This window comes from Hipposideros armiger, unplaced genomic scaffold (genome assembly GCF_001890085.2).
Source record: "Hipposideros armiger isolate ML-2016 unplaced genomic scaffold, ASM189008v1 scaffold_41, whole genome shotgun sequence".
In the NCBI taxonomy this organism is placed as follows: Eukaryota; Metazoa; Chordata; class Mammalia; order Chiroptera; family Hipposideridae; genus Hipposideros; species Hipposideros armiger.
This window is the reverse complement of record NW_017731391.1, coordinates 2,987,417-3,013,615: the sequence shown is the minus strand read 5'-3', so window position 1 is coordinate 3,013,615 and position 26,199 is coordinate 2,987,417. Positions and strand designations below refer to the sequence as shown.

Genomic DNA, 26,199 nt, shown 5'->3' with positions numbered 1-26,199 from the left:
AAACATACAAAAAATACTTTTGACATTTAAAGCACAGGATAATCAATTCTAGACTGTGTGGTATTAGTAAGCAAGAGGAACTTTAAGAAATTTATAAAGCTAGTGAATATGTAGGTGGAGAAAGTCTATCTGTAAACATGCATGAGTGTGAAATAGGATATGAACCCTTACTTTCTCTGAACCACCAGTTCTTAAGCTTTTGAAGGAGCATGGTATTTTGAAGTCTTGATATCTATAATTTCAGGAAGTACAATTTATTCACTAAGTTTCCATTAAATTTAAACATAAATTCTTCTGTTTAAATTGGGAAGATTAGCATTTTCCATTTTAGTGACAGAATACTGAAGTTCTGGGAGAATAGATTTTGAGAAGAAGAATAATAACAGATAGTGTTGTTATAGTTAATACTTATTGGGAATTGTTTGTGTCCCAGGCACTTTAAAGCCCTTTAGATATTTCATTTAATCCTAATAACAACCCTATGAGGTAGATAGTATTATTATGCCTATTTTCTAAGGAATGGAATTTTCAGGTAAAGAAACTGACAAATTAAAGAAGATTCATAACTTACCTAGGCCAATGAGCTGGCCATTGGCAGAGCCAGTGCTCAGACCCAGGCCTGGCTAATTTCTAACACCCCTTGCTCTTGACCATTCTATTACTGCCTCTCCATGTAAAGAGCAAAATTGAAAACGTGAAGATCTGAGGGCAATGCAGTAGTTAATAAAACCTATGACTCGAGGAAATCTTATTTGGCTAAGTTTTTAAGAACCCAATGTTTCTGGGAAGCATAGAAATTCTGTTGAGATGATGTTCATTGATATTCCAGATACGTTACTTTGTTTTATTATTTTTCCAGGAGAAAGACTTTAATAGTTGAAATTACTAAAATTGACTGCTTTAATAAAGTGCTTGCAAAGACTCAATCTGGTTAACAGTAAAGCCATTTGTTTCGGTCAGATCAACAGCTTTGGCTTTCATAAGGATTCTAGTGCATGGGATGATGGAATTTAAGAAAGCAAACAATCCAGGGAAAGCTGCTTATTTTTCTAAAATAGCAAAGCAAAAATAGGAATCCTTTCCAGTCTGGTTGCTGCAAATGTCTGCTGGAGTCTTAAAAATTCTTAGAGTATATGATTTATCATATAGGACAAAAAAAGTGATTAATGAGCACTTCTTTAGAAACTTTTAGGGTCCTATCATCACTATTCTAGTTGTTTAGACAGAAAAATATTTTGTGACGTATTCACTGTAAAAATTATAGGAGTTGACATTCAGTAACATTTATTTTAAAAGTTATTCATTGAAATATTGGGTCGTCGGGAAAGTCATGATGCATTTTTGCATTGAAAAACATAGAAAAATACGTCATGACTTTCCGGACGACCCAATATATATTCTACCAGAAACAGATGGTTACCAGGTAATTAAATCAATTTAATACTAATTCAGTCTTGTTAGTCTGTTAAAAAGGATTATTGGCTTTCAAATATTTTCACAAAGCCCTTTGTTACTTGTGAATATCATCGAGATGATATGATTAAAGCCTGTGAATACCAGTAAGCCTGAAAACACCCATGCTCATGCTCAGGGTCATATTTTGTTCTCTTAAAATTCTAGCATTCTTAAATTATTTGCTATGTTGGCTTCGTGTGTATAGACCCAAGCTCATGTGTGTGGGTTTTCCACAACAACTATGGAAATGATGTGGCCACTGTCTGCTGCTATGAGGTATAAACTTGAATGTCATCTGATTTTAGCTATTTGACAGCATATGTCAACATATTCGTGGTGTGTAAGGAAAAAATAGTCATTCGTATATCTATCCAATGAGGAGATGAACCAACGGTGTTCTATGGGACTGGAAACTAATACCCTCATAAACATTCTAACTTCACACAAAGAATGATGGGCTTAGTGGCAATCACTAACTTATCAAAGAATCAGATCTAAATACCTCAGGAAATGCACAGAGGGCATGATGCTCTCAAAGCCTTCAGGAATCCTAGGTGTACAGTTCTTTCAAGGCATTCTGTGAGCCAAGAAAATACAAGAATTGGGGCTTATGTCTAGTGCCAGTTTTGGACAGTTGGTCATGGTGGATAGAAACATAGGCTGAGTATCGTCAGACTGAGCCCAGCTGTGATCGCTGCCATGGACTTGAGATGGGGGGATTGGTAACTCACATCCCAGGGTGTATCACCCCTGCCCCAGGCTCCAGAAAACTTGAGAGCTGAAGTGCTGATTCCTTACTCTACTCTCACCCCACCCCCACCACACCCAGCATCTCCCCTCTCTGTTGCTTTGGACTGTGGGATAAAAAGAGAAGGAAAGAAAGACAAGTTATTATGCTCCAAAGGGCTTTGCAACATTCAGAAAAGGAAAGGGGGATTAAATCGACCCAAATGAAAGCCAAAGGACTTTCACTCTCCCTCACTTCAAGCCAATAACTCAGGTCTTCATTTTATTGTCACAAGTAAACCCAAGAACTGATGACTGAGCTAAGTAGCATTCAATTCACGTGTAATCCTTTTTGGTAGAGATGGTATAAAGGTTTACAAGGAGGACATGTTAATTCCTGTTAGCATGTTCTACAACCTTGGATGTTCACCCACATCATCTCCTTGAGCTCATGGTGAGAGGAGGCCGTATACACAGTAGCACCGTCCTTACAATCTCTTGTATTCCAGATACTGTGCACATCTTGCCTGCTGGGGCCAGAAGGGACACCAATACTTAACTGAGAAAGTGAGTGACTTCGTACAGGTCTTATTTTAATAACCTGCTATTTTAGGTGACACTCAGTAGATTCGTTTTGTCATCTATGAGAGGAAGTTGGAGAGTAAAGACAAAATCAAAAAAATAAAAATAAATAAATAAAGGTGAAGCAGAACCATAGACTTGAAATAAGCAGCAAAGACTTGAAATAAGCAGGCTTTCTCAGAGGCATTGACCCTTTGCCACTTAACAGGATTCAGTGGGTCAGAAATCGTCAATGATTTTCTCTTTTCTCCAAAGAGAAATGACGGGGAAGGAGAGGCATTTTCAAACTGAACCCAGGACTCCTAATCTCTCTTCATGAGGACCCACAGCCCCCCACAGAAATTTAAGAGATGAGTTAGTGGGGGACTCAATCTGTTAGACTCTGAGCTGTACAGATTGCAGACAGTCCAGCCAAGAGGTTACCTCAGCGTAGACCAAGTAAATAAATCATTTGGTAAAAGCCATTAGAGTAAATGTTACTGGAAAGTCATAAATCAACCAGCCTGTCTATATATGGTTTTGCTAGAATGTAGGAGCAATTTGAAATTTTTAAAATGTTTCTCTGTGTATGGTTTGAAGAAAAAGACTGTAACATAGCTAACCAGTCTCTATTATTATATCAAAATGAAATAAAAAATATGGTATGGATTGAATGCCAATTCACTTATTCAATTTTATGCAGTTAAGTTGTTTTTAGAACATCATGAAACTTCATTTCATGCCCCAGTAAAACTGAAATGTAATGGGTTATAGCTCTTCTGTTTGTTGACTTTTGGTCTTCAAACATCTTTGATTTTTCCATCCTTTGAACAGACTTCTAAAGAATGTCTTGAATGTTATTCAAATTACCTTTTTCTCCCGTCCCCTCCACCACCTGTCTTCAAAATTGTTTCTAAAGTGAACCAATCCCAACAGAACCTAATGATATGCTATGATATACTATGAACGCATTTTCCTAAGTTACAGCATGGTCTTTTCAGCATTGGGAGACTGTTTCTTTTTAACTAACTCACCACCACCACCACCACCCCAATCTTATCTAAGAGGAAGGCTGGTGCACGACTGCACAATTCCTGGCTTGTGTCGCATAAAAAGTTTCCTGGCGATCTGTCCTCTCCCTTCCATCTAACATCACACGCGGGTTTCTGCAGCTTCTCACAGCCATGGGCCGTGAAAGTGCAGCTCACGACATCACTCCCTACCGCCTTCACGTATAGCCTGCTGTTGATCTAACACCTAGCACCTGTCAGTGCTCCCCCTATTTTTCCTTTCATATGTCAGGAGAATGAAAGAGCTTAATTTCTGTCATCAGAAGAGGTTAAATTTCTATTCTACTTTCATAAAAACACCCCTCCCCCTATTTCTTTCTAATGGCAACTGCCGCCCAAAGGCAATGAATCATTTAAATGTCTTCTCTTAGAAGCTTGCAACTTGCATTGCCTGCCTCCTTTCGTAGGCAAGTTCCATTGCAAACACAGGTTTATACCACAACCAAACCTTTCAAAAGCATATTGTGAAAAAAAATTATTTTGTCTTCCTGGGTTACGTTTGCAAACTTTAATCTGTCTATAACATTTTTATATTATTTTATATTAAATAGTCATATAAAGCACTTACCACTATTCTTTCAAGTAGCAACCATGGCACCCCGGCAGGGGTGGGTGCCTGATGGTCTTGGCAGCTACTGGCATTAGTCTGTCAACTTCATACTTTCCTTAAGTAAACAAATGTCCCCCTGCCCCCATTCAAGTGGACAAGTTGCAATTTCATCTCAATTGCTCTATCTTAGGGTTTTGCTAAAGCAAAGCAATTTGGATGGGCTTTTGGATACCCGCACTGTCTTACAGAGCAGTCAGTTGAAAATCTGATCTCTAACAGGGAGGGAAGGAGAAGGAGATGGGGCTGTCAATTTTCAAACTCCTAAGGCTTGGTACTGCCAGTGTGCTCCAGGTTGCCCAGATAAAGCCAATTTCATGTTAAAGTAACATTACAAACTCTCCCAATGGAAGTGACAGCATCCTTGGACCTTCATTTCACACCTTCCTGACTTGGGAATGGTTATTTTGACTAGCACCTCTTACTAACCTAACTTCTTAATGCCTGGGCAAGAGGTTAAATATCTCACTTATCTACGTGTTTGGCCTCCATGAACAGCTACTTCATTCAAAGCCCTTCAAGGGTTTATCAAAATCTCACCATGTTTAACATGCCAGAGACAACATCCAGGTTGCTGGTTCTTGGGACTCACCATTGGTTCATTCATCAAGGCTCATCATTGTGATAATATAATATTAAAACAACAACAACAATGAGATAGACTATATTCTATTAAAGAAACTGTATCTAGGATGAACTTAGGTTCTGTGGTGGCCAGTTCTGAGATCTGAGTACCCAGTTCATGGACTGTAAGACTGACATTATTATCATCAAGTGGTATAATGTACTAAAAAGTTCTTGTGCTCTAACTGGTTTATAAGCAACCATATTCCCACATTAAGTGCAGTGCTGTGTAGGACTTTCTATTCTCACAGACAGTGGACACAGGAACTTCAAAGGCCCTGTGCATCTTAAAGATTTAGTAAATTAGGTTATAGTTAGATTGACATACAACATTAAAGAAAATGTCTTAAAATTTAGGACAATTGCACAAATTCCAGGATCTCTGACAAAAGGAAGTAAGGGTATCTTAAAGCTGTCAGAATTGGAAACCTTATCAGCCATGAGAAGAAGAGCTGCCACACAATATCTAAACTTGCTGTTTATCTTAAGGAGAGAAGCGAAAAGGTACATCATCACTTACAAACAAGGATGTTTATCTCATATTATCTAGAGTTATAGACACTGAAAAGCAACCCAGTCATCTAACAGTAGCTAACTGGCTATCTGACCTCTATCCATAAAATGGTACACATTAAAACACGTCGCAAAATATGTCTTGAAATAATTAATGCTATAGGAAAATGCTTGTGATCAATTAAGTTTTAAAAGAATATAAAACTAAAGAAACAATAGAGCAGAGATCTATTTTATAATTCACATATATAAGTAAGAAAAAGACTAGAAGAACATATATTACTACAGTAATAAATGTGGCTTGATTTAAAGTCATTTTATCTTAATCTTTTTCCAAAAAATTTACCATCTATATCTGCATATGTGTATATGTAAATTTATGTAAGTATGTGTATCTTTATGATATGTATATATTTATGTACATCACAACCACAAAAAAAAATGAATTTTTAAGTTGTAAGTTACTTTTCTAAGAATTCAGATTTAAAGCTAAAAGCTTATAAACTCCCCAAGAGCTTTGTGATGACTCTGTACATAACTAGATAGGTACCTTGATCTACATGAAACACTGGGGAAAAATATAATAGAGCATCACTTAAAAAAATGAGACAAAGAATTATCCTATGGACATGTGTCGTGCCCAGAGTGACTGTGGGTGTCAGCAGCTGGGTTCAGCATCATCAGAACTAGATTTAGACAGTGCACTGTGATTCCAGGAGAGATTCCAGGGCTTTTCCCTGTCAAAGGAGGTTGTGTGTGTGTGTGTGTGTGTGTGTGTGTGTGTGTGTGTGTGTGTGTGTGTGTAAGTATAAGAGAAGTAGCATAAGCCTGCTAATAGCATACAAGCTGTGCGGAATAGAAAGAAGAAGAATCTTGCATATAAAGTAGAAGCAGAGCTTATGAAATGATCAGAGGCCAAAGAAATTTGGACAAAACTACTGGGGTAGTGTTTCTCTTGATCTTCTTTGTTCAAATCCATCTCTTTGTCCTCATCAGTTATTGGTAAGGACGTCCATAAGATGATTCCAAATAAAGTAACAAAAGTATGACAAGTCATTAAAAAATGCATTTCTCAATAATGATTTCAAATAAAACATGTATTTCCAACAAAGAAATAATGTTTTATGAATAATGCCATATAAGTCTTCCAATAAGGTTGTTTTTCTGAAGTAGATCTTTTCAGACAGAGATGTTTGGTTCAGCTGTTGCTGTGAAAGTATACCGTTCTGTTGTTGCCTTTCTCATGCCCGAGCCAGTATTTCAATGGCAAAATGTTATGATGGGGAGAGCATGCGTGTGTAATTAGGGTGGTATATACTTTCAAAGAAATAGATCAGCGTTTTGATGATTTGGGCCGTAATGCCAAAGTTGGGGAGAAAAGAAATGGGGGGCAAATTGCCCTCTGACCAGGCAGGGAACCAGGGCAGCAGGAAAGCAGGAAGCTGGAGTCAGCTGATCCTGGGGTGGGGGGAGGGGGGAACACATGCAGAGTTAGAAAGAAATCCCTAAGTCCTTTGACATATTTCTCATCACCAATGAAAAAACACTGTTCANGGGGGGAGGATGGGGGTTGGCCGAGTACTCACAGCGTGTGACTGTCTGAACATTGGATGAGCTCTGATGCCTCTCCCAGCCCTGTTGATAAAGCAATGCTAACATGAGGTTGATTATTCTCATGGTGAATTCTAAGTTAGGACCTGAGGGTGGTTGGACAGCTCCTGCAACAGAACAAGCTGGGGTGCGAACTAAAAATGCAGGTTCCAGGGCTCTGCCACAGCCCCCTGCCATCTGTGCTCAGTTTCTGCAGGTGCTTGCACCCCAGGTGATTCGCTTGTTGCACACTTTGTCTGGCAAGGTGTTCGCCTGGCCCTACAGAAGGGCACAAAATGAGGCCCTCAATGCCCACCTCTGTGTGGTTGCTCTTCTCTGATGCTCCCCTCTGAGAGAAGCCTTTCCCCAGCCTGACATCCAGGCTACAGCCAAGCCCGGATTAAGCATTGCCTGGGAAGTGATTGCAAGGATTGTACATTTGGTTTTCTCTTTACTCTTCATGCTTCCTCCTCGAGGAAGGAGCCTGTGCGTTCAGCTTTTAGCAGCTCTCTTATTTCCTGGAATCGTGCTTAGTAGGTGCTCAGTGCAGAGCTGATGAAAGAGCAAATGGAGGCCAGGCAAGAAAATATCTAATTCCTACCCCCAACCCCTAGCAATTTGGGCACTGAGGATAAGTAGTGTAGAGCTGGGTCACCCGGGCAATAATTGGAAGTCTCTCCAGTGGGGTGCCCTCACCTCAAGGTTTGATGGGGTTAGGACCTACCTATGCATGGCTTTCAGGGCTGGTTGACAGCTTCCCTGCTTCCACAGGGGCCAGTGCCCTGGCCTTACCAGCCCTCCTGACCCACCCACACAGGTCAATTACTTTTCTCCCTGGCCTCTTTTGTCTTGCTTCTGCTTCCAAAAATCAAAGCAAATTGGGAGCATTTTAAAGGCTTCATTCTCTTGTATCAAAGGAGCCTAGCACTTTTAGGCATTTCAAAAAAAAAAGTAAACCATGTAACTTCCCCTTGGCTACACAGAGAAAAGGTTCCCTTGAAATTCAAAGTGAGTTTGATTTATTTTTAATTATTTATATTTCCAGATCTGAAAAAGAAGATTGCAAAAAAAAAGGGGGGGGGTGGTTAAGGGGGAATACCTCTGTTTATTTTACCAACCCCAAGCACTGAGTCAGCCATGAAGTGCTTTTTGTTCTCTCCCCCTCTAATTGCCATACCTCCAAGAAGCTGGTCTTAACATGCCATCCATCATTCGAGTGGCAAATCAAGCGCTGGCCCTTTCAGCCCAGCGTATCGCTGCGAGCCATAGTGACACACATTCATTTCCGGTGGGGGCCGCTGCAGGGGAGCGGCGTGTGTTTGAACCGTGTGGCCTCCCTGTAGAATTCAGGAAATGAGTTTACTCTATCTGTGACAAGCATCGTGTTCACACGGTTTCGGGAGCAGTGGCCCTGGGATGTGTACTGACCACGCTTCCCGCACACTCACGAATGCCCCAGCCCCACTCCACCTGAACTTGATTTTCATTACACCTGTCACCTGAGAAAATATGCCTTCTCCCTTGTGTGCTGGAAATTTCTGGATGTAATCTAACCCGAGATTAGTAAACCACAGGTTTGTTTAGACAGAGTGATTCTGCAAACAGGAGGGCCTCTTTGGTTGATCACCACTCAGCTCCCCTGAAGCTGAAAGAGTGGGTGCCTATCTTTGGACGATGCCTATTTTTTTCCTTGATACAATTTGGCCCCACTTCTGGTTGTTATTCAACTTGTATTCATTTCTTGCATATAATCGCTGCTGGACCAGGTTCAAACAAGCTGGGATTGTTGAGGGGAAGGGGGCTTTAGTCGGCTTGGAATGCGCCTTCACTTAGATCAAGGGAAGGAACGCCGAAGCCAGCGCAGCATCAGCACAGACTGAGCTGGTGCTGAGGTTTTGTTATTTTGCATATGGTTAACCGTCTTGGAGGTCGTAAAGTGGGGCCTCTGTCCTCCAGTGCACCAGCTGGGTTTACACAGTATTTCCAGATTGTTTGTTTTGACCCAGAGCCAGGGCTACACCGTTTTTCCATTATACATTTTGGACAGATGAAGAGAGGTGGGAAGGGAGACTTCGTGGGGCAGGTCTGTGATTTCCTTTTTATTTACTTTAAAGGGACTTTTAAGAGTTCTGAAAATTATGAACCAGTCCAAACATAATGTCAGTGCAGCAGAGGTAGAAAGAGCCACTGCTTTTGCAAAAATGGCCAGATCGTGGGCAGTAAAACCAAATTCGTTCCTGGCCTCATGAGGCCGTGTGTAGGGAGCATCGTGCCTGTTCCTGCTCAGTCTTGCACTCAGACTGGGTACTGGTAAATGATATTCATGACAACATTCACAAGTTAAGCCCCCATTGTCTGCTTGGGGGTGCCTTAGGAGGAGTGATGATTTGGGGAACCAGAACCTGTGAGCCTTCCATGGGCGTATGCATTCCACGCAGATGGTGTGCTTGGTGCCAGGGGTGAGGTGTGCTTCCAAGGGCACCGGAGACATTCTCCTTTGCAATCCTTTCCCTGAGACACCAGCTTTCTGAGGATACCCCCAATGTCCTGGCCTGAGTTCTTCCACCAGGGAGCATTCAAGACCCGCCAAAGAACCACAGTTTAAATTCCATCCACGGCAAAGCCATTTGCACTGCAGTCAAGTACATGGGATCTGAATGAATGTGTTACTTCTACATCAAACATTTTCTTTTGCTAATGGAGAAACAGCACTAAGATATACCAAAAATGATGGCAAATTAAGTAATGGAACAGCATTAATAGGTCACACGGATATCTTTTTGCCCCAACAATGTTTGGATTTGTTTAGTTAATGGCTGTAGGAAATAACACACGTGAGTGTCCTAGATACAAGGTCACAGTATATGTTATGTCTTTCTACATAGGTATTTATGTTTGTGGCAAATGTCCCTTATCACAGTATTTGTTAAGCTTTGCTAAGTATATGAAAGTGACTTGTTGCCATAACAGAGTGTTCAACAATGAAATAGCTAAGAAAAGCAAATACCCTACCTCTCCAGAGTGACCTGGGATCCTAAACTCCTGTTCAGCCTACCATAAGGAAATTTGATTTCTAGAAATGGAAAGTTTGCTCAGGAAGGACCTTCAAAATTAAGGAAAGAATGTAGCAAAAACAACACATGTATAGACAACACCAGAAGTTGCCCTTCAGGTTAACCGAGTCTTATAGATGGTTTTAACATACAGGTTTCAAATCAACAAACCTTTATTGAGGGTCGTTGTGTGTACCAGGAGTTGGGTGCCGGGGAACTAAAAATGAATAGGACACAGTCCCTTTCCGTGTGAAAACATTTTTGCTGGATTGCAAGTTTTTCGCCAACTCTCCCAGGCTTATCAAAGCACTCCCCCTGACTTAGAACACTCAAGCCCTTCTTTCCAACCCATCCCCTTAAGGCCAGAATACATACAGGGCAAGGAGACGTGGGTGGTTATAGATTTCCACTCGATTTGGAAATTAATAGCCGTGATGTAACAAAAAGGTGGTAGACTGGGAATAAGAACACCCATGTTCGAGTCTTAGGATTGTCACTTACTGGCCATACAAGCTCAAGCCAGTCTTGTGACCTCTCAGGTCCTTGGTATCTGCAGGTCAAATAGGTTGCTGTGAGGACTATGTGAGTTAACCAGGGGGTATGTGAAAACACATTAATCCAGGGAGTTCTATGCAAATGAAGAAGATGTTATTCTGATGGAGTGGGGGCAGTAGGGGCTATTTATACCACTATCTATAAAGCTTTAATAATGCAGAAAGCTGACCCAACTCAATAATCTCCCTACTGACCTCCTCCTTATATTCTTGGGTATTTTTCTCTACCAGCATTGTGTGACCAGTTACAGATTTTTATGTTATTGGGGGTCAGAGATATGAAAAGGATCCCCATTCAGGGCCACAGTGACTCTGTGGGGCCTCTGCCACTTCTCGTCAGGAAGAGTACAGAGCCTGGAGGCCTTGATGAGTCAGCCCCAACACAGCCCTGACTGCGCAGCCGACTTTGAACTTGTCTATATGGAAAAACAACCTTCATTTTGCTGTTCAAATAGAAAGGTCAGAGGTTGGGTTTTGTTTTTGTTTTTCGTTCAGATCATTTCACAGCTCAAAACCAGTGCCTACTTAGAGGAATTTTTCTGCAATTACCATCAAAATAATTAAGGGGATTCTTTGGCCAATCCTTAACAATAAATAAGAAAAATGAAAAAAAAAATCAAAAGCATCCCGAACCACAGCTTCTCTTCGCCAGAATGATTTATTAATTAAGGAACAGGGGCAGAAACACCTGATGTGGCCAGCACTGTGATTCCACAAAGGCACCTGAACCACAATGCTAAACACTGGAATTTATAGACCCCAGTGGGAGCTAAAAACAAACCCAGATGAGAGAATGGACTCAGCATTCATGGGTCTCCTGGGAATTTTCTATTAAGCATATTCAGATATTGCCTTTGTCCCCACGCAGCTATGTCTGCACCTCACAGAACAGCCACGCCTTCTTCAGGTCTGACAATACTCTCTTCTTTCTAGTAGTTTCTTTCATTCACTCAGCGAGCATGTACAGAGGGTGCTGTGTCTCCCCAGGTGCTGAGCAATGGAGGTATGAGGATGAATGGGGTATTAGCCCTATTCTGGGCACTGTCAGCATAACAAGCTTTATTAAGAGAACAGCTACATGAAACTGATGGGGATGTTAAGAAAGAAAAAAAAAATCCAGGGAAAAACTTTCAGAAGTTTGATAGTGCCTCAGAGACCTCCTAAAGGTTTTCTATCTTTTGGATGAAACATACACACACACACACACACACACACACACACACACACCCCTACCCTATACTCTCAGACTCACACACACACCAGATCTACGTGATCAAATAGTCAAATAATAATTATGAAAGGCCCAACACCATGCAGTGTTGAAAACAAGCCCATTAGGCTTGGCCTCTCCATTCATGATTTCTGATCAAGGAGAGGAAATGTTGATGCCGTCAAACCAGCCAGGGTGAAATGCCTTATCTGCCCCCATCATGACTAGGCTATGAGGAGGGGTTCTCCCCTTATACCGTGAGCCCCATTCAACCATAAGCGACACGAAGGGTAAAGACCTTGGACTCAGTAGTCAGACTGTTCCAGGCCCAACTTCTGGCTTCTCTACTTACCAGCTGTGTGACCTTGGGCAAGTTATCCAGTGCCACATCTGTACAATGGTGTTAACAAGAGAACCCACCTCATCGGGGGGTTTGCAAGGATTTAAAAGCATATTAGAGATCTCACAGTCCTTACACTGAGAAAGCTCTCAAAAATGCCTGATGATGGTGACGATGATGATGATGATGATGTCTTACTCACTGCTTCTAATTTTTACGCTTGTAATTTTTATTCAGTAAATATTTGCAGAAAAATGGAAGGAAGGTGACATTGGACACAAAAATGAGGTCTAATTGAAGCCTTAATTTTGACACAGAGCACTCGCTTTCTAGGTTTAGGAAATCCAGAATTTCAAAACCTTTACAACAGAAGCATAAAACTCAAATTTCTATACCAGCCAGGCATTCTGTAACAAAATGAACTGGCCTTTAGAGCCTGAGACAAAAAGGAGAGAACTGGCCTCTCTCAGGGGGCAGCCATACTCAGCTCCAGAAGAAAATTGCCTCACATTGAGAGAAGCCAGAAATTCAGATTTCCATGTGCAATAGACCTTACAACAACTAAGTCTTACAACAACTAAGTCAATTTCTTAAAAAAATACCCCATGGGCCAAATAACACAGTCTGCCAGTCAGATCTCAGGCTGCCTGCTTGCCATCCCTACCTTAATGGAAGGAGCTCTGTATTTGTCTCTTCCTTTTGAAATATTCACCAGTAGACCCAAGACACCTGAGCCCCTTGCAGTCATCTCTCAGTTCCTGCTCATTTCAAAAGATGCTCTGACTTCTTGATGGTTACATTCTATAGTATATGCTCACCTACCGAGGGCTACTTCACTTCCCAAAGGATGCTAATAATAGGCACAGATTGTTAAAGCATGATTGTTTTGTGGCTGAAATAACAACGGTCCCCCAAAAACCCTAACAACTTCCTCTAGAATGGCTATTATGGCAATCTGGAGAAAGACTGATTCCACAGTTCATGTAGTTTTGTTTTGTTTGGAAGGAAAGTCTGGCATTTTACAAAAATACTTACCAATGGAATGACTTTTCCATAGCCCTGATTATTGTACAGCAAGACACATAACCATACGTCTTTGAAATGTGATTTTATAATTTCTTTACTAATGCTACAAGGCAAACTGCCTTCTGGTCTTTCCATATGAAGGTGATCATTTTCTCCAGGCTCACGAAAGCTTCACTGATTATGGCCCAGTACTTAGTGAGTGGAAGCCTCAACACAAATGCAAATCTGGCCTCAGATTCCAGCTCTATAACCTACTTTCTAGTTGTGTGACCTTGGGTAAGTCATTTAATCCCTCAGAGCTTTCTGAGTCATGACACCTCATAGGCTTATTGGGAATATTAAATAAAATAACATTCAGATGGGGCATAATCCAAACCCATAATAGATGTTTGCCATCAATGTTGGTTGACTCTCAATCTCTATTTCTCTGGTCACAAAATAGCATGCTTATTTCTGACCATGACATAACCCTCTGGCAATATCATTAACCTTCCTATTAAATTTTTCAGCTCTGTGAAAAACAAAAGGACCAAAAAACTGTAATCATTTCATATAAACTTTCGGTTTTGTGTCCACAGTTGCATGAAAACTAAAGGGTAGAGGGTTGGATGATGCCTCCCAGAGAGTAAGGGAGAGAGAGGAAGGCTAGACCAGAACCCTGGGATGCACTGACTTTTAGACACGCTAGGAGAGAGGACTGGGTGCAAAGAACTGAAGGGGAGCAATCAGAAGGAGACCAGGACAACCTGGGAAATGCTGTCACAGACACCACAGGAAGAGAGGGTTTCAAGAGGGAGCGTGTGGCCAACAGTGTTGTGAGGTCATGCCTAGAAGTTATGGAAGCCCTGAGAAATGTCCACAGAATTATCAACAAGGAAGCAAAAGTAATTTGAATAGAGTATTGAGGGAATATCAACCAGGTTTTGATGAGTTCCAGTCATGTATATAAGTTGAACTTTTGGTGACAACAAATTCAGACAACTCTTTCAGAAATTTCGCTATAATAGAGGAGAGAAAAGGAAGATACAAGATGGCGGAGGACACAGAGACAAGGCTTTTTTTTTTATTTAAGAAGGGAGAAACTTGAGCACATTTGAATTTTGGTGGGAAGGAGCCAGTTGAGGAGAGGTTGACAATGAAGAAGAGAGAAAGTAGAGTGACAGTGAGGCACACAGAGAGAAGAGATAGATGGATGACGCAAGAATTGGGTATTAATGCAAAACTGGAGCTTAGTGAAAAATTAGCTTTCATAAGAGTCCTCTGAACTAGCTGTCACTGTCTCTCCTGTTTAGACAGGGAATTTAGGGAAGGGCTAAATAGAGTAAGGAGGACTGAGGCAACTGAAATACACTTGGTGACCTGTCGCTATAAAAAAAAAGGATCTTTCAAAACTTTGTCTTAGTGCCACAAATGAAAATTTTTCCTTTATTCTTACTCTAAAATTCTGTTCTGTCTGTAGTTTTCTAGCAAACACAGGGCTGTCTTCTAGTGGTTGTTCTGACTAGTACTACCAAATAGGCACAACACTTTCATCAAGATAGTAAGGTGATGGGTAATTAAAATTTGGTTGGAAAGGTCACTTGGGATCTTATGAAATACAAATCTTATTAGAGAGCTCTCATTACCTTATAAAATTTGGATAACATAAGTCAGTGTAAAAAGGATCCAAGCGAGATCATCAGAAATCACTTGACGGAGAACATTATGAAGTTCAGACTCTGGTCGTCGCAAGAAGGCTGACTTTTCTCAAACTCTGTAGATCTCAGGTCAATTTCTGACTGGGTTTCTGAATTTTGTTTCTTACTAGAAATACACAATTACAAGTTCAAGCTAAATAATCACCCAAGAAAAGGCTTCCTGGAACAGAGAAGCTCTCTAAATTGTGATGATTGTGTTGATTTCCCTCATTGGCCTAGTTCAATTTTCTTTTCTAAATCAACCTTTTTTTTCTTCCAAATTATAAACACCTTAACCATTCTCTCTAAAATGCTTACTTGTTTCCTGCAAAATCATCTGCAAGTCTGAGCTCCCCAGTCAACGTGGGGAGTAGTAGGCTCTAGACCAGCGGTTCTCAACCTTCCTAATGCCGTGACCCCTTAATACAGTTCCTCATGTGGTGTCCCCCAACCATAAAATTATTTTTGTTGCTACTCTATAACTGTAATTTTGCTACTGTTTTGAATCGTAGTGTAAATATCTTTTTGTTTTCCGATGGTCTTAGGCAACCCCTGTGAAAGAGTCATTTGAGCCCCAAAGGGGTCGTGACCCACAATTTGAGAACTGCTGCTCTAGACTCAGTTGTTGAACACCATCCTGCTCCATTGCTTGTGGAGAAATATATGTGGAACAACGAGAAGTTTGCTGACCTTTCTGAAACTAGAAACAACACAGCTAAAACACAGTAACTGACTATTATGCAGACCTTCCTACCTCTGCCTCTTTCCAGCTGCATGACCTTGAACAAGACAAGAGTCTTGCTCGGCCTCAATTTCTTCACCTATAACATGGCTTTTCCACTGAGGGGTTATTGTAGGATTAAATACAATTATGTGCATAAATTCTTAGTTTAGTGTTTAGTACACCTTAGTTCTCACTAAATGTAGCCGTTACTGCAAAAATACACCACAAGGGATCAGGCTCAGCTGGGACCATCACTATCTCTTGATGAATCAATTAATTAATGATGTAAATATATCCTGTTTGTTTTTCACTTGTGCTTGAATGATATGCTATCACTTTCGTTGGTTACCTGCTCTGCCCACCCATCAACTCTCCCGTCCCCAGCCACAGAGAAACACACACAGGGAAGAGAGTTTCATTGCGATGAACTAGGAGTAACTTTAGAGCAATCGACCCAGTTACCTAATCATAATCAAAGAGGGAAATGTATAAATCCATCATGTTATCATTTAAAAAATCTTCCCAAAATTTTACTGGCTTGCTGTTAATAACCTTTTACAAGTCAACTCAATCCATTGTGTAGAACAACATTTTGTATCCAAATTATCTCATAGACTCATCTAGGAACTTACTTTGCTCTAGGTTAAAAATTCAATGTATGCTTTTCTTGGATGATTTTGTGGTCAGTGATTACACTTGCTGTACATTATTTTTAGGAAAATAGTGTTTCGACCTCAAAGAGATTTGAGGCAATAAAGCAGATCCGTGATTACTTCTTCACAAAGATCTAAGCTCCGCTATGGTTACTCCCTTGGGTCTTTCTTCAAAACAACGTAGGGGTGGCCTTTTGTTTAAGTTCCAGGCACTGTTAAGCCCCTCCCCTTTCATAAAATGTAAATCCAAGTCCTCCCTCTTCGCTGTTGCAATATTTATGACTATACACCTGACCAGCACATAAAATAAATCCAGTATTTATCACTTACCAAGATATATGAAAGATTGTTGAAGGAAATGCAGTTTATTGATTTCTCAAAATCAGGGATTCTTAACAGATCCATAAAAGCCTAAGATATTCATATACGGGCTTCCTGAGGTCCATATACTCTCCCTGTCTTCCTGACCATGCACTTTAGTCAGGTTTTCAGGAGGGCTAAGAATCTCCCCTCTGAATTGTCTGCAGCATATTCCCTGATCAAGCTGGAACGGAGTACCTGGAACTTACCATTTTGTTTGTCACCCATGAAACTCATGTCTGAATTTACTCTAAGGATGTTAAAATGTTGCTGACTTCATGATAGTTTTTTCTTATGAAAATTCATAGAAGATATTTCTGTATGATTTTATAACTAAGAATAGATGTAGATTGTTTTAAGTGAAGAGCCATAGACAATGTCAGAGTCTTCGTTGGCTGCAAGAAGGTTTAGAGCCAAGCTCTTGACCTACCTGCTGCATAAGGCGTTAGGTTTTGACAACATGCATTTTGTGTTACTTGATATTAGGATGTGAGGAACTAATAAATAACATTCCCCCCAGGGGAATTCTAAACTAATTGAGAAATCGACACCGGAGACAGACCGGTGGAGATCCAAATGTCGGCTTTCTTACCAGTTAAAACTAGGTGGGAGAATGCAGCTCACCTGTGAGGAGAAATCTGATAATATTCCACCCTGAGTTAAATAAACTTGCCCACTGAGTCACAGGCGTGGTTGGAAGCCCTTGCCCTCCTGTGTGGGAGGATATGAACTGTCTTCAAACAGGCACACTCTCCCCAGAGGGATCAGCATCTCAAACCCTTATCCCAAATGCACAATCAGAAGAAACCCTCTGGCCCTAGTACCTGCCATGCCTCCCTGAAAGAGGGGCTAAGGCAAGAGGCAGGAACATTATTACTCTAGGAAGATCCTTCCATATGGGGAGGGGGACACATTTCCCTACAACACAGACCTGTCTCCTATTTTCTTTCTTACCTTCATTCTCCCTTTGTCCAGTTTCCTTAACTATTTAGCTAACTGCAGAATATATATTTTTCAAAGTTCTTTACATTCTTTTTGGAACAGGTTGGGCCAAATTGTCTAACTAAAGAATCTATTTTGAAATCACAAGAATCCTTATATTTTTTTGGTATGAGAAAACAAAACCATGCACAATTTAGAGTGCTCCAGGAGGAATTGTAGAAATCCAGAAATGAGTACATTTTTTTTCTTGTGCCTCTCAATGTTTAACTGAAAACTTTTTGTGCCTTGTCTGTCTTTAATATATTTTTAACTCAGTGTTTTAAAAACACAAAGTGGATATCTATATTTAAAGCCTATTAACATGTCTTGCCTCAGATTATCTATACTTAATACCTACAGAGAAGACAAACATTATAAAATGTCCTATTATAAACCTATTTTAGAAGAAACCAGGCCAAATTCTTTAACAAAAATTTTAGAACTGGTATATCCAAATGTGTATTATGTCTTTCAAGTGACTCCATTTGAAAAGCAATTATTCTTATTTCAATGAGGCCATCACTACTCATAGAACTTTTTAAAATTTCTTCTTTAGAATTGCTACTGGAAGCTTCAGAAAGTATCTCAGATAGCCTCAAAAATGGCAAGTGTTTGTCTTTTTGCATGAATCTGATTTTGGAAACAGCCATATGGAGCCATAACCAGTAAATAATGTACCTATTCAAATTTGGTGACAAAGGTTTTAAATAAAAATGATAAAAAAATGCTGGAGATCTTCATGATCTTGGGTATGAAAATGGCTTCTTAAATATAACACCAAAGTGTAGGCAACAAAAGGAAAAGTAGATAAATTGGTCTTCATTAAAATTTAAAATTTTTGTGCTTCAAAGAAAACCATCAACAGAGTAAACCGACAGCCTACAGAATGGGAGAAAATATTTGCATATCATATACTTGATATATATGCAGAATATCCAAAAAAAAGAACTTTTACAACTCAACAACAAAAAATTTAACAATCCATTTCAAAAAGAGGCAAAGAACTTGAATAGACATTTCTCCTGAAAAGATATGCAAATAGCCAACAAGCATATGAAAAGATACTGTGTATCATTAGTTGTTAATGAAATGAAAATCAAAACCACAATGAGATACCACTTCACACTTACTAGAATGGCTATAATTTTTTAGAAATAGAAAATAACAATTGCAAAAGAGGATTTGGAGAAATTGGAACCTTCATACATTGCTGATAGAAATGTAAAGTGGTTCAGCCACTGATGAAAACAGTTTGGTGGTTTCTCAAAAACTTAATCATAGAATCACAATATGAGCCAGTAATCCCACTCCTAGGTGTAATATACCCAAAAGAGTTGAAAATAAGGACTCAAACAAATACTAACACACAAATGTTCATAGCAACACTCCTCACAACAGCAAAAAGTAGGAAAAAATCCAAGTGTCCATCAGTGGATAAATGGATAAACAAATTGTGGTGTATCCATACAATGGAATATTGTTGAGCCATGAAAAGGAATGGAGTACTGACACATGCAACAATATGGATGGCTCTTGAAAACATTATGCTAGGTGAGAAAAGCCAGTCACAAAAGAAGCAAATATTATATGATTCCACTTATGTAAGGTACCTGGAATGGCAAATTCATAGACAGTACGTAGACTAGAGGTTTCCTGGGGAGGAGAGGGTAGAGGAGGGTATGGGGGTTAGCATTTAATGGGTAGAGAATTTCTGTGTGGAGTGTTGGAAGTATTGTGGAACTAGTGGTGACAGCATTAAGAAGTAATTAATGCCACCAATATGTACCCTTTAAAATGGTTAAAATTTGTCATGTAAATATATATAATGTTTATATAACATTTTTATGTTATTAAGCATTAATATTAAATTAAGCAGATTTTACTTATATATTTTACAATAAAAAATAACCATTTAAAATTTACAACAGTTGAAATTGTATTTAAAAGATCTAACAGTCCTTCCTTTATTTTTGTTGACAAACGCCTTGCTGAAATAGTAAATGCAAGTGGTTTTCTATCTAATGAAACTATCAATAATAGATGTAAATACTTTTTTAAAAAGATGATTAGTAAGTGGTAAGGCAGCTTTTTTCTGTGCTTCCTTCTGAAAGCAAAGCCCTTTATGTGTGTGACAGGGAATAAAAGATGAAAAATGGGTAGATTTTGCTGTTCAAAAGAATATATAACTTACAGCTAACAATTGAATTGTGGTCAAATTGCATAATTCACATCCCATGAAAAGGATGCTAGATCGTTTATGTTTCATTAACTAATGTTGCTATTAACACCTAGAACATGGTGAAATCTTTCCAAATATTGTTGGGACCCCATTTTCCCTTCCAGTCCTTGACTGTTGAATGTCTTTGTTTAGGAGCTGCCTGTGTGACGCAGGTCACACAGCCTCACCATTAATTCCTTTTAAGCTAAAGAATAACAGACCATTGCTCATGTGCAACCTGGTTCTTTTCCAGAGCATAGAAAACTTGGAAACATGACTGTGACCGTGAGGAAGACCGTCCCCTCCCCGGAGGCCGTGCAGATTCTCTACCAGCGAATGAGGTACGAGTATGAGTTCTACCACTACGTCAAAGAGCAGTTCCACCTGCTGAAGCGCAAGTTCGGACTGAAGTCTCACGTCAGCAAAGCCCCTCTGAGACCCCAGTTCTTCATACCAACTCCCCTGGAAACCGAGGAGCCGATCGATGATGAGGAACAGGATGATGAGAAGTGGCTCGAAGATATTTATAAGAGGTGATGCCAGCACTGTGTTGCCTCCAATGGCTTTATCTCCCTTTTCCAGAAAAAAAAAAAAAAGTCTTTTTTTTTGTTTGGGGAAGAAAAATCCTGAAGGGACTAAATTAATGCTCGGCTGCATTAAAAGGAACAAAACATTCCCACAGGTTGGGGTCATTGGGAGATGCCCGGTTTTGCGGGTTTTATTTGTTTAATTTTATTCTGTGTTTTTCCTGGCTCCTTGGGTCCCTCCCAGGTACACTAGGTGACTCCATCACAAGGCATCTTGTCATAAAATAGCTTTATTCCCCTAGTATAATGAGAGAGGGTAGGGGGAATATAGCCTATACCCCAATAACTTCTCATGTGTAAAGTGACTTATAAAAATATTACCTCAGTGGTAGGAAACATCCAGACTTGTATATTTCAGTAGAAATACAAAACCACTTCCAACACCAGGGAAGCTACTCCAGAAGGATCTCTGAGGAGAAGGTAAGCAGATGAGGACATGGAAAGGGAGGATGTCCCTGGATGAGTGGTCTCTACCCACATGAGTAGAAGACTGCGTCTGGTCCATCTCAGGGGACCCTTTCACCAAGAGCAGCATATTTAACATCTCTAAAAAAGCAAGTCAGCGTGTGCCACACCCGCAACCCATCCAGAGCCCTGAGTACCTTTTGAGGTCAAAGTGCATGACAAGCAGCATCAAGACATTCCATCTCCAAGTCCCATTCTGACAGATTTCAAAGTAGAATGGCAGGGAAAAGAATTTGCTGTGTATGGAAGCGTATAGGCAAAACAGATCAGCTCTGGAGGTCACATGGCATGGGAAAATTGCATGGTCCTTTGCACCCAATATGAAACATTTCCCTCCCCAGCATTGCTTTAACTGAAAACCCAGAAATCAATTGAGCTCTGACTTTGACCTATGGTAGAAGTTTTAAGCCTGACCACAGACAATGCATAAGCTACCAGGCACACCCTGGCCAGTGGGGTCCTATAGCACCTTCTAGTCCCTTAAGAGGCACTGGTTTTTGGTAAAAAAAAAAAAAAAAAAAAGAAGGTGGTGGGGGCGAGGTACCAAGCTCTGTGCAGACAGCAGTGAAACTACAGTCCCATTTCTTATGGGAGCAGCTCACTCCTGAGGACCCTTACTAAGACATCAAGAAGAGAAGAAGAGCTTCTGAGTAAGAGTGCTTGACCAGCTTTACGAGGAGGTGTCTGCCCCCAAAGTGATCTGAGTAGATGTTGGCCAGTGTCATACCTCCAAAATATCTCCTCCCCATTCCATTCACATCACCATCTATCTGTGATGCCTTGGTTCAATCATTAGAAACCTGTTTGTTTGGATTCTGAAATGTTTTCATCTTTAATCATCCCTCTCCCTCCACAATACATATACTCCTGGGTGGATAATATGCAGCTAGCTCAGAAGCAGGGCTGCAGGAGGTGGTGGCAGGCAGGATATATGTAACAAGTTTTGCCTCCTTAGTGTTTTCTCCCCTAGAGCCAGCCCTTCAAGAGCACTAGCGAAGTGTGAGTGGGGAATACTTAATAGTGAATAAGACTCTAACTTTACACAAGCTACACATTTTCTACTTTTCAGAAACCAACAAGTCTCTCTAGAATTTTTTCTTCGTTCACTAAAGTTGGACGATAGCCAAGATATAAAGCAAGTCATTCGGAATCTGTCAAGTGTGCACTAAAGCTACTTTATCATGAGATGTATTAAGAAGGCTCCGCCCGGCAGGAGTCCAGTGAAGGCTGGGACCACAGAGGCACAAAGTCCAGCATTTGGCCACTTGCGGGCCTCCTTTCTGCCTCAAAGAACTGGGGCAAGGAAGCGATTAAGGGAAATGCTCTTAGAAGAGGAAATACCCTTTGTCCTGTTCAGAGAGACCAAGGCCCTACTATTAGACAAACTTTAACAAGCAACCCAGAGAATAGCTATCACATTCGAAGCGAGAACAAGAACTGCCACCTGGTATGTTGTGAGTCATTTCTAGGAAATTGCATATGAAGAATGATAATTAGTTTACACACTGTGCAATCTCACTCTCTGCAAATAAAGTTGAGTTGGCTAAGAGTTCCCTGCTGTTGTCAGGACAATTGGTCATTTAAAAAACACATTGCCTTGTGCAAGAACACTTCTGAAACCTGTATGTTCAGAGGCATCTATTGTCAGCCATGACCATTAGAACATCACAACAGAAGATGCTGACTGATTTCCTTGCAGGGCCTTCATGTTATTTTGTCCTAACAAACAGCCTCCAGGTCCTAAAAGTCAAAGCCCTTCATCAGGATATTTGGCGCACACAACAACGTTTCTCTGGCCCTGAGCCCAACACAGTTTGTACTTCATGAAATATATTGTACATTTTACAAAGTTTAATTTAAAAAATACATTTTAAGCTGGTTGATCTTTGACTGCCTTATTTATTATAACCTTTCAGCACATTCCAAGGTTTTAGTTACTCAGGAAGGAGTTAATTAAAATGATTTTATTTTGGTCTGATGGATGTTTTTTAAAAGGAAAATTATTATTATGAACCTTCAGCCTACTTTCCTTGAGTGCCGTAAAAGTGCTTGTAAATCTTTTTTTTTTTCTTAAGAAGAAAGAAAAAAAATGGTGTTTGACATTGATGGAAATTGAAAAATATATATGGAACTGAAACATGAGCTTGGCTAAAATAAAAGCAATCTGTTTGAGCCTAAGTGTTCCTTAACTTATTCATTACCCATGTAAATAAATGAATATAAATAAGTTGACATTTTTTCCATTCTGTTGCTACCTGGAATAAAAGTGCCTGCAGTTCCTCACAGCCCTCTCAGCCTCCGAAATTGGCCAAGCTTTTTTTCCTCGAGATGTGATTTTTTGGAAAGATGTGTTTTTAAAAATCTAGAAACTCATTCTCATAATTAGATGACAGCAAAAAAAAAGCTGGCTGAAAAAATGAGCTAGTCATTCATTCACCTAGTTGTGTATATAAAATACTAACCAGCTGCTGACTTCATTGCTATGCCCACCGGTTAGTTTGGTGTCAGCCTCCTTCACTGGAATCATCAACCACTGATAACGGGTATCCGTGCGGCATGTCTGCGGTGATGTGGGAAAGCAAAGGTGTGCCACTCCACATCTCTTAGAGTGTACGCTGATCTCTTTCTCAGACATGGAGAGCTTCAAAAGCTGAATGATTCTAAGCTCCCAAGTGAGCAGTTTTGATCCAGAAATGCTGTCCCTGAGAAATGTCACTGCTGCATCAAATGGAACTCACAGGGAGAGAGGCAAGAGTCTTGCATTCTAGGTACTGGACCCTACGTTCCAACCACATGTGACTACTTTGTAAAAGAAAAGAACCAGAATCTTAGTACTAAATAAAAGAAAAATCTGTTTTGGTAACAACATGCTTTACTTCGAGTAAGATTCTGCGAATCCTACACAGTGAAGTGGTACGTGGTTAGCTTTCATTCCCACTTAATTTGTTCATCTGTAACCCAGTCATGTGATGTTTGACTCTGTGAGAACTTTAAAAGGCAAAAGTACTCAACAAAACCTGGACTATGCCTCCTCTGGAGTTATTTGTTTGGTCTGAAGTTCTTTATAAATGTGCTGTTGCCTGAGGGTTTATCCAGAGAGCTATTTAGCTTCACATGAATTTTCTAGAGAATGGCAGTATTTCTTAAAAAGCAGAATGATGGTCCACAGTCACTCAGGAAAATAATTCTGTGGGTCAAAATTGTGAACTTCCCTTCAAGTAAAAATACAGAAGATTTGTTTTACCAAAATGGTTTACTTCACATCTGATGACAAAGAAACCAATTTTTTAAAAAGAATTTTGAATATGCTGCAAAAGGAAAAACTCTTTTGGCTAAAATTAAAATTAAGAATCTGTTAAGAAAAACACATGGAGTTTCCTTCGCAGCTCAGAAAAGTCACTGTGGTGTGACCCAGTGTATTAGTTTGCTAGGAACTGTCATATCAAAGTCCCACAGACCAAATGGCTTAAACAACAGAAATTTATTTTCTCATAGTTCAGGAGGTTGGAAGTCTGAGACCGAGGTTGTCAGCAGGGTTGGTTTCTTCTGAGACCTCTCTCTCTACCTGGCCTGTGAATGGCTGTCTTCTCCCTGTGTATTCACATAGTCTTTCCTCTGTGTGTGCTCATGTCTGTGTCCAAATTTCCTCTTTTTATAAGGACATAAGTCATACTAAACTAAGGCCCACTCTAAGGAGCTCATTTTAACTTGGTTACTTCTGTAAAGGCCCTATCTTCAAATACAGTCACATACTGAGGTACTAGGGGTTAGGACGTCAACATATGAATTTTGTGGAGACATAATGCAGCCCATAACACCAAGATTACACAGAAAAATTAGAACAGAGGAATGAAACTCCAACCAGGAGAGAAGCCAGCCTAAAATCACAGATGCCTAGAGCTGCCATGGGGCTTGGCAGTTATCTCGTCCATTCCCTCATTTACAGGTAAGGGATCAAGGTCCCGGAGTGAGATGCCAATTCATCACACACTCTTTCCATTGAGGATTCGATTTACTTTTGCGTATCTACCAAATCAAAACTTTAAAATGCTGGTATAGCTAGAGTCCATCTACTGTCCTAGAATGGTACATTCGGCCACTCCCAGGACCACCTGCCACATGGAAGCCACCTCCCCGAGTGGCTCTCCTAGGAGTGGTAGCAACAGGACCCCCTTCCACAGAGGGAGGCCCTATTGGTTTTCAGTCACTTACATCCTCAGAAACAGATGTCAAAATAAATATGTTTTACTCTAGATTTTTCTCTCCACTGAAAGGACACAGAGAGGTTCTTGATTCTGGATAAACAGATTTGGACCATGTTTGCCTATCTCACATTATATTCCTTTTTCTTAAAAGCAAAATGAAGAGTCATGTCCTACCTCCTTTAAGGCATTTCAGATGGACCCATCTCAAAAAATCAAGTCAGATGCAGCTCATGAAACTAGGTGAAGTCAAGTGCAGACATGCCCCCTGGAAACCTAGAGCTAGAGGATCACCAGGCCCTAAGCACTTGCAGGCCTCCTCACTCACCGACTGTTTCACTCACTTGAGAATTCCTTTCTGCCTAGGGCAGGCTTGGCTCTCAGCTCCAAGCACTGATTCCCAAGGAACACCCAGGCCCACAGATGTTCATGGGTCACAGAATTGTGAACTGACCACTTGTGCATTTTGGATTTCAACATGTAAACATGGGGATTCCCTTTAAAAAAAAAAAAAGGAAAAAATGAAAAGAAAAGAAAAGGGGGGAAAGCAGGGGGAGAAAAATCACCATGCAAGGGAAAAATGTGAGCTAAGTTTTTCCTCTTGGAATCTTGGCGCGTGAGTTTAGCTATCTTCAATCTGGCTGTGCCAGACGCTGTATGCTTCGAGCAGGCATGGAGCAATGTGCCTTACGCCGCGCTGCCAGAACACTCAGATTTGACCTGTAACATGCTTCTTATTCCAGCCCTGAGCAGAGACAGCCGGGAGGATGGGCTGCACCAGACACAGCTTGCTGGCTGCAGGGTGCAGCTAGAGAGGCAGCTAGACCAGGAAGCACGGCGGTTAACTGACTAGGGCAAGGACAAAGTCCCCAAGTTCAAGTCCCAGCTGGTCTATTTCACTGGGCATTTGAGTCCATCACTTGACCTCCCCATGTCTGAAGTCAACCCAGCTGGAGAGCATTAGGAAGAAAATAGGATCTCCATGAAAAACCAAGGGCTTCTTC

At 40.5% G+C, this 26,199-nt stretch overlaps 1 protein-coding gene across 1 annotated transcript in view; it reads left to right on the top strand.

Moving 5' to 3' along the window:
- The window catches only part of UST (uronyl 2-sulfotransferase), a 289,355-nt gene extending 266,184 nt beyond the window's left edge, over positions 1-23,171 (top strand). The window contains exon 8 of the mRNA XM_019638972.1: positions 20,195-23,171. Coding sequence (XP_019494517.1) covers positions 20,195-20,478 — 284 coding nt within the window. The 3' untranslated portion in view covers positions 20,479-23,171. The remainder of the gene's footprint in view (positions 1-20,194) is intronic.
- The last annotated feature ends 3,028 nt before the right edge of the window (positions 23,172-26,199 follow it).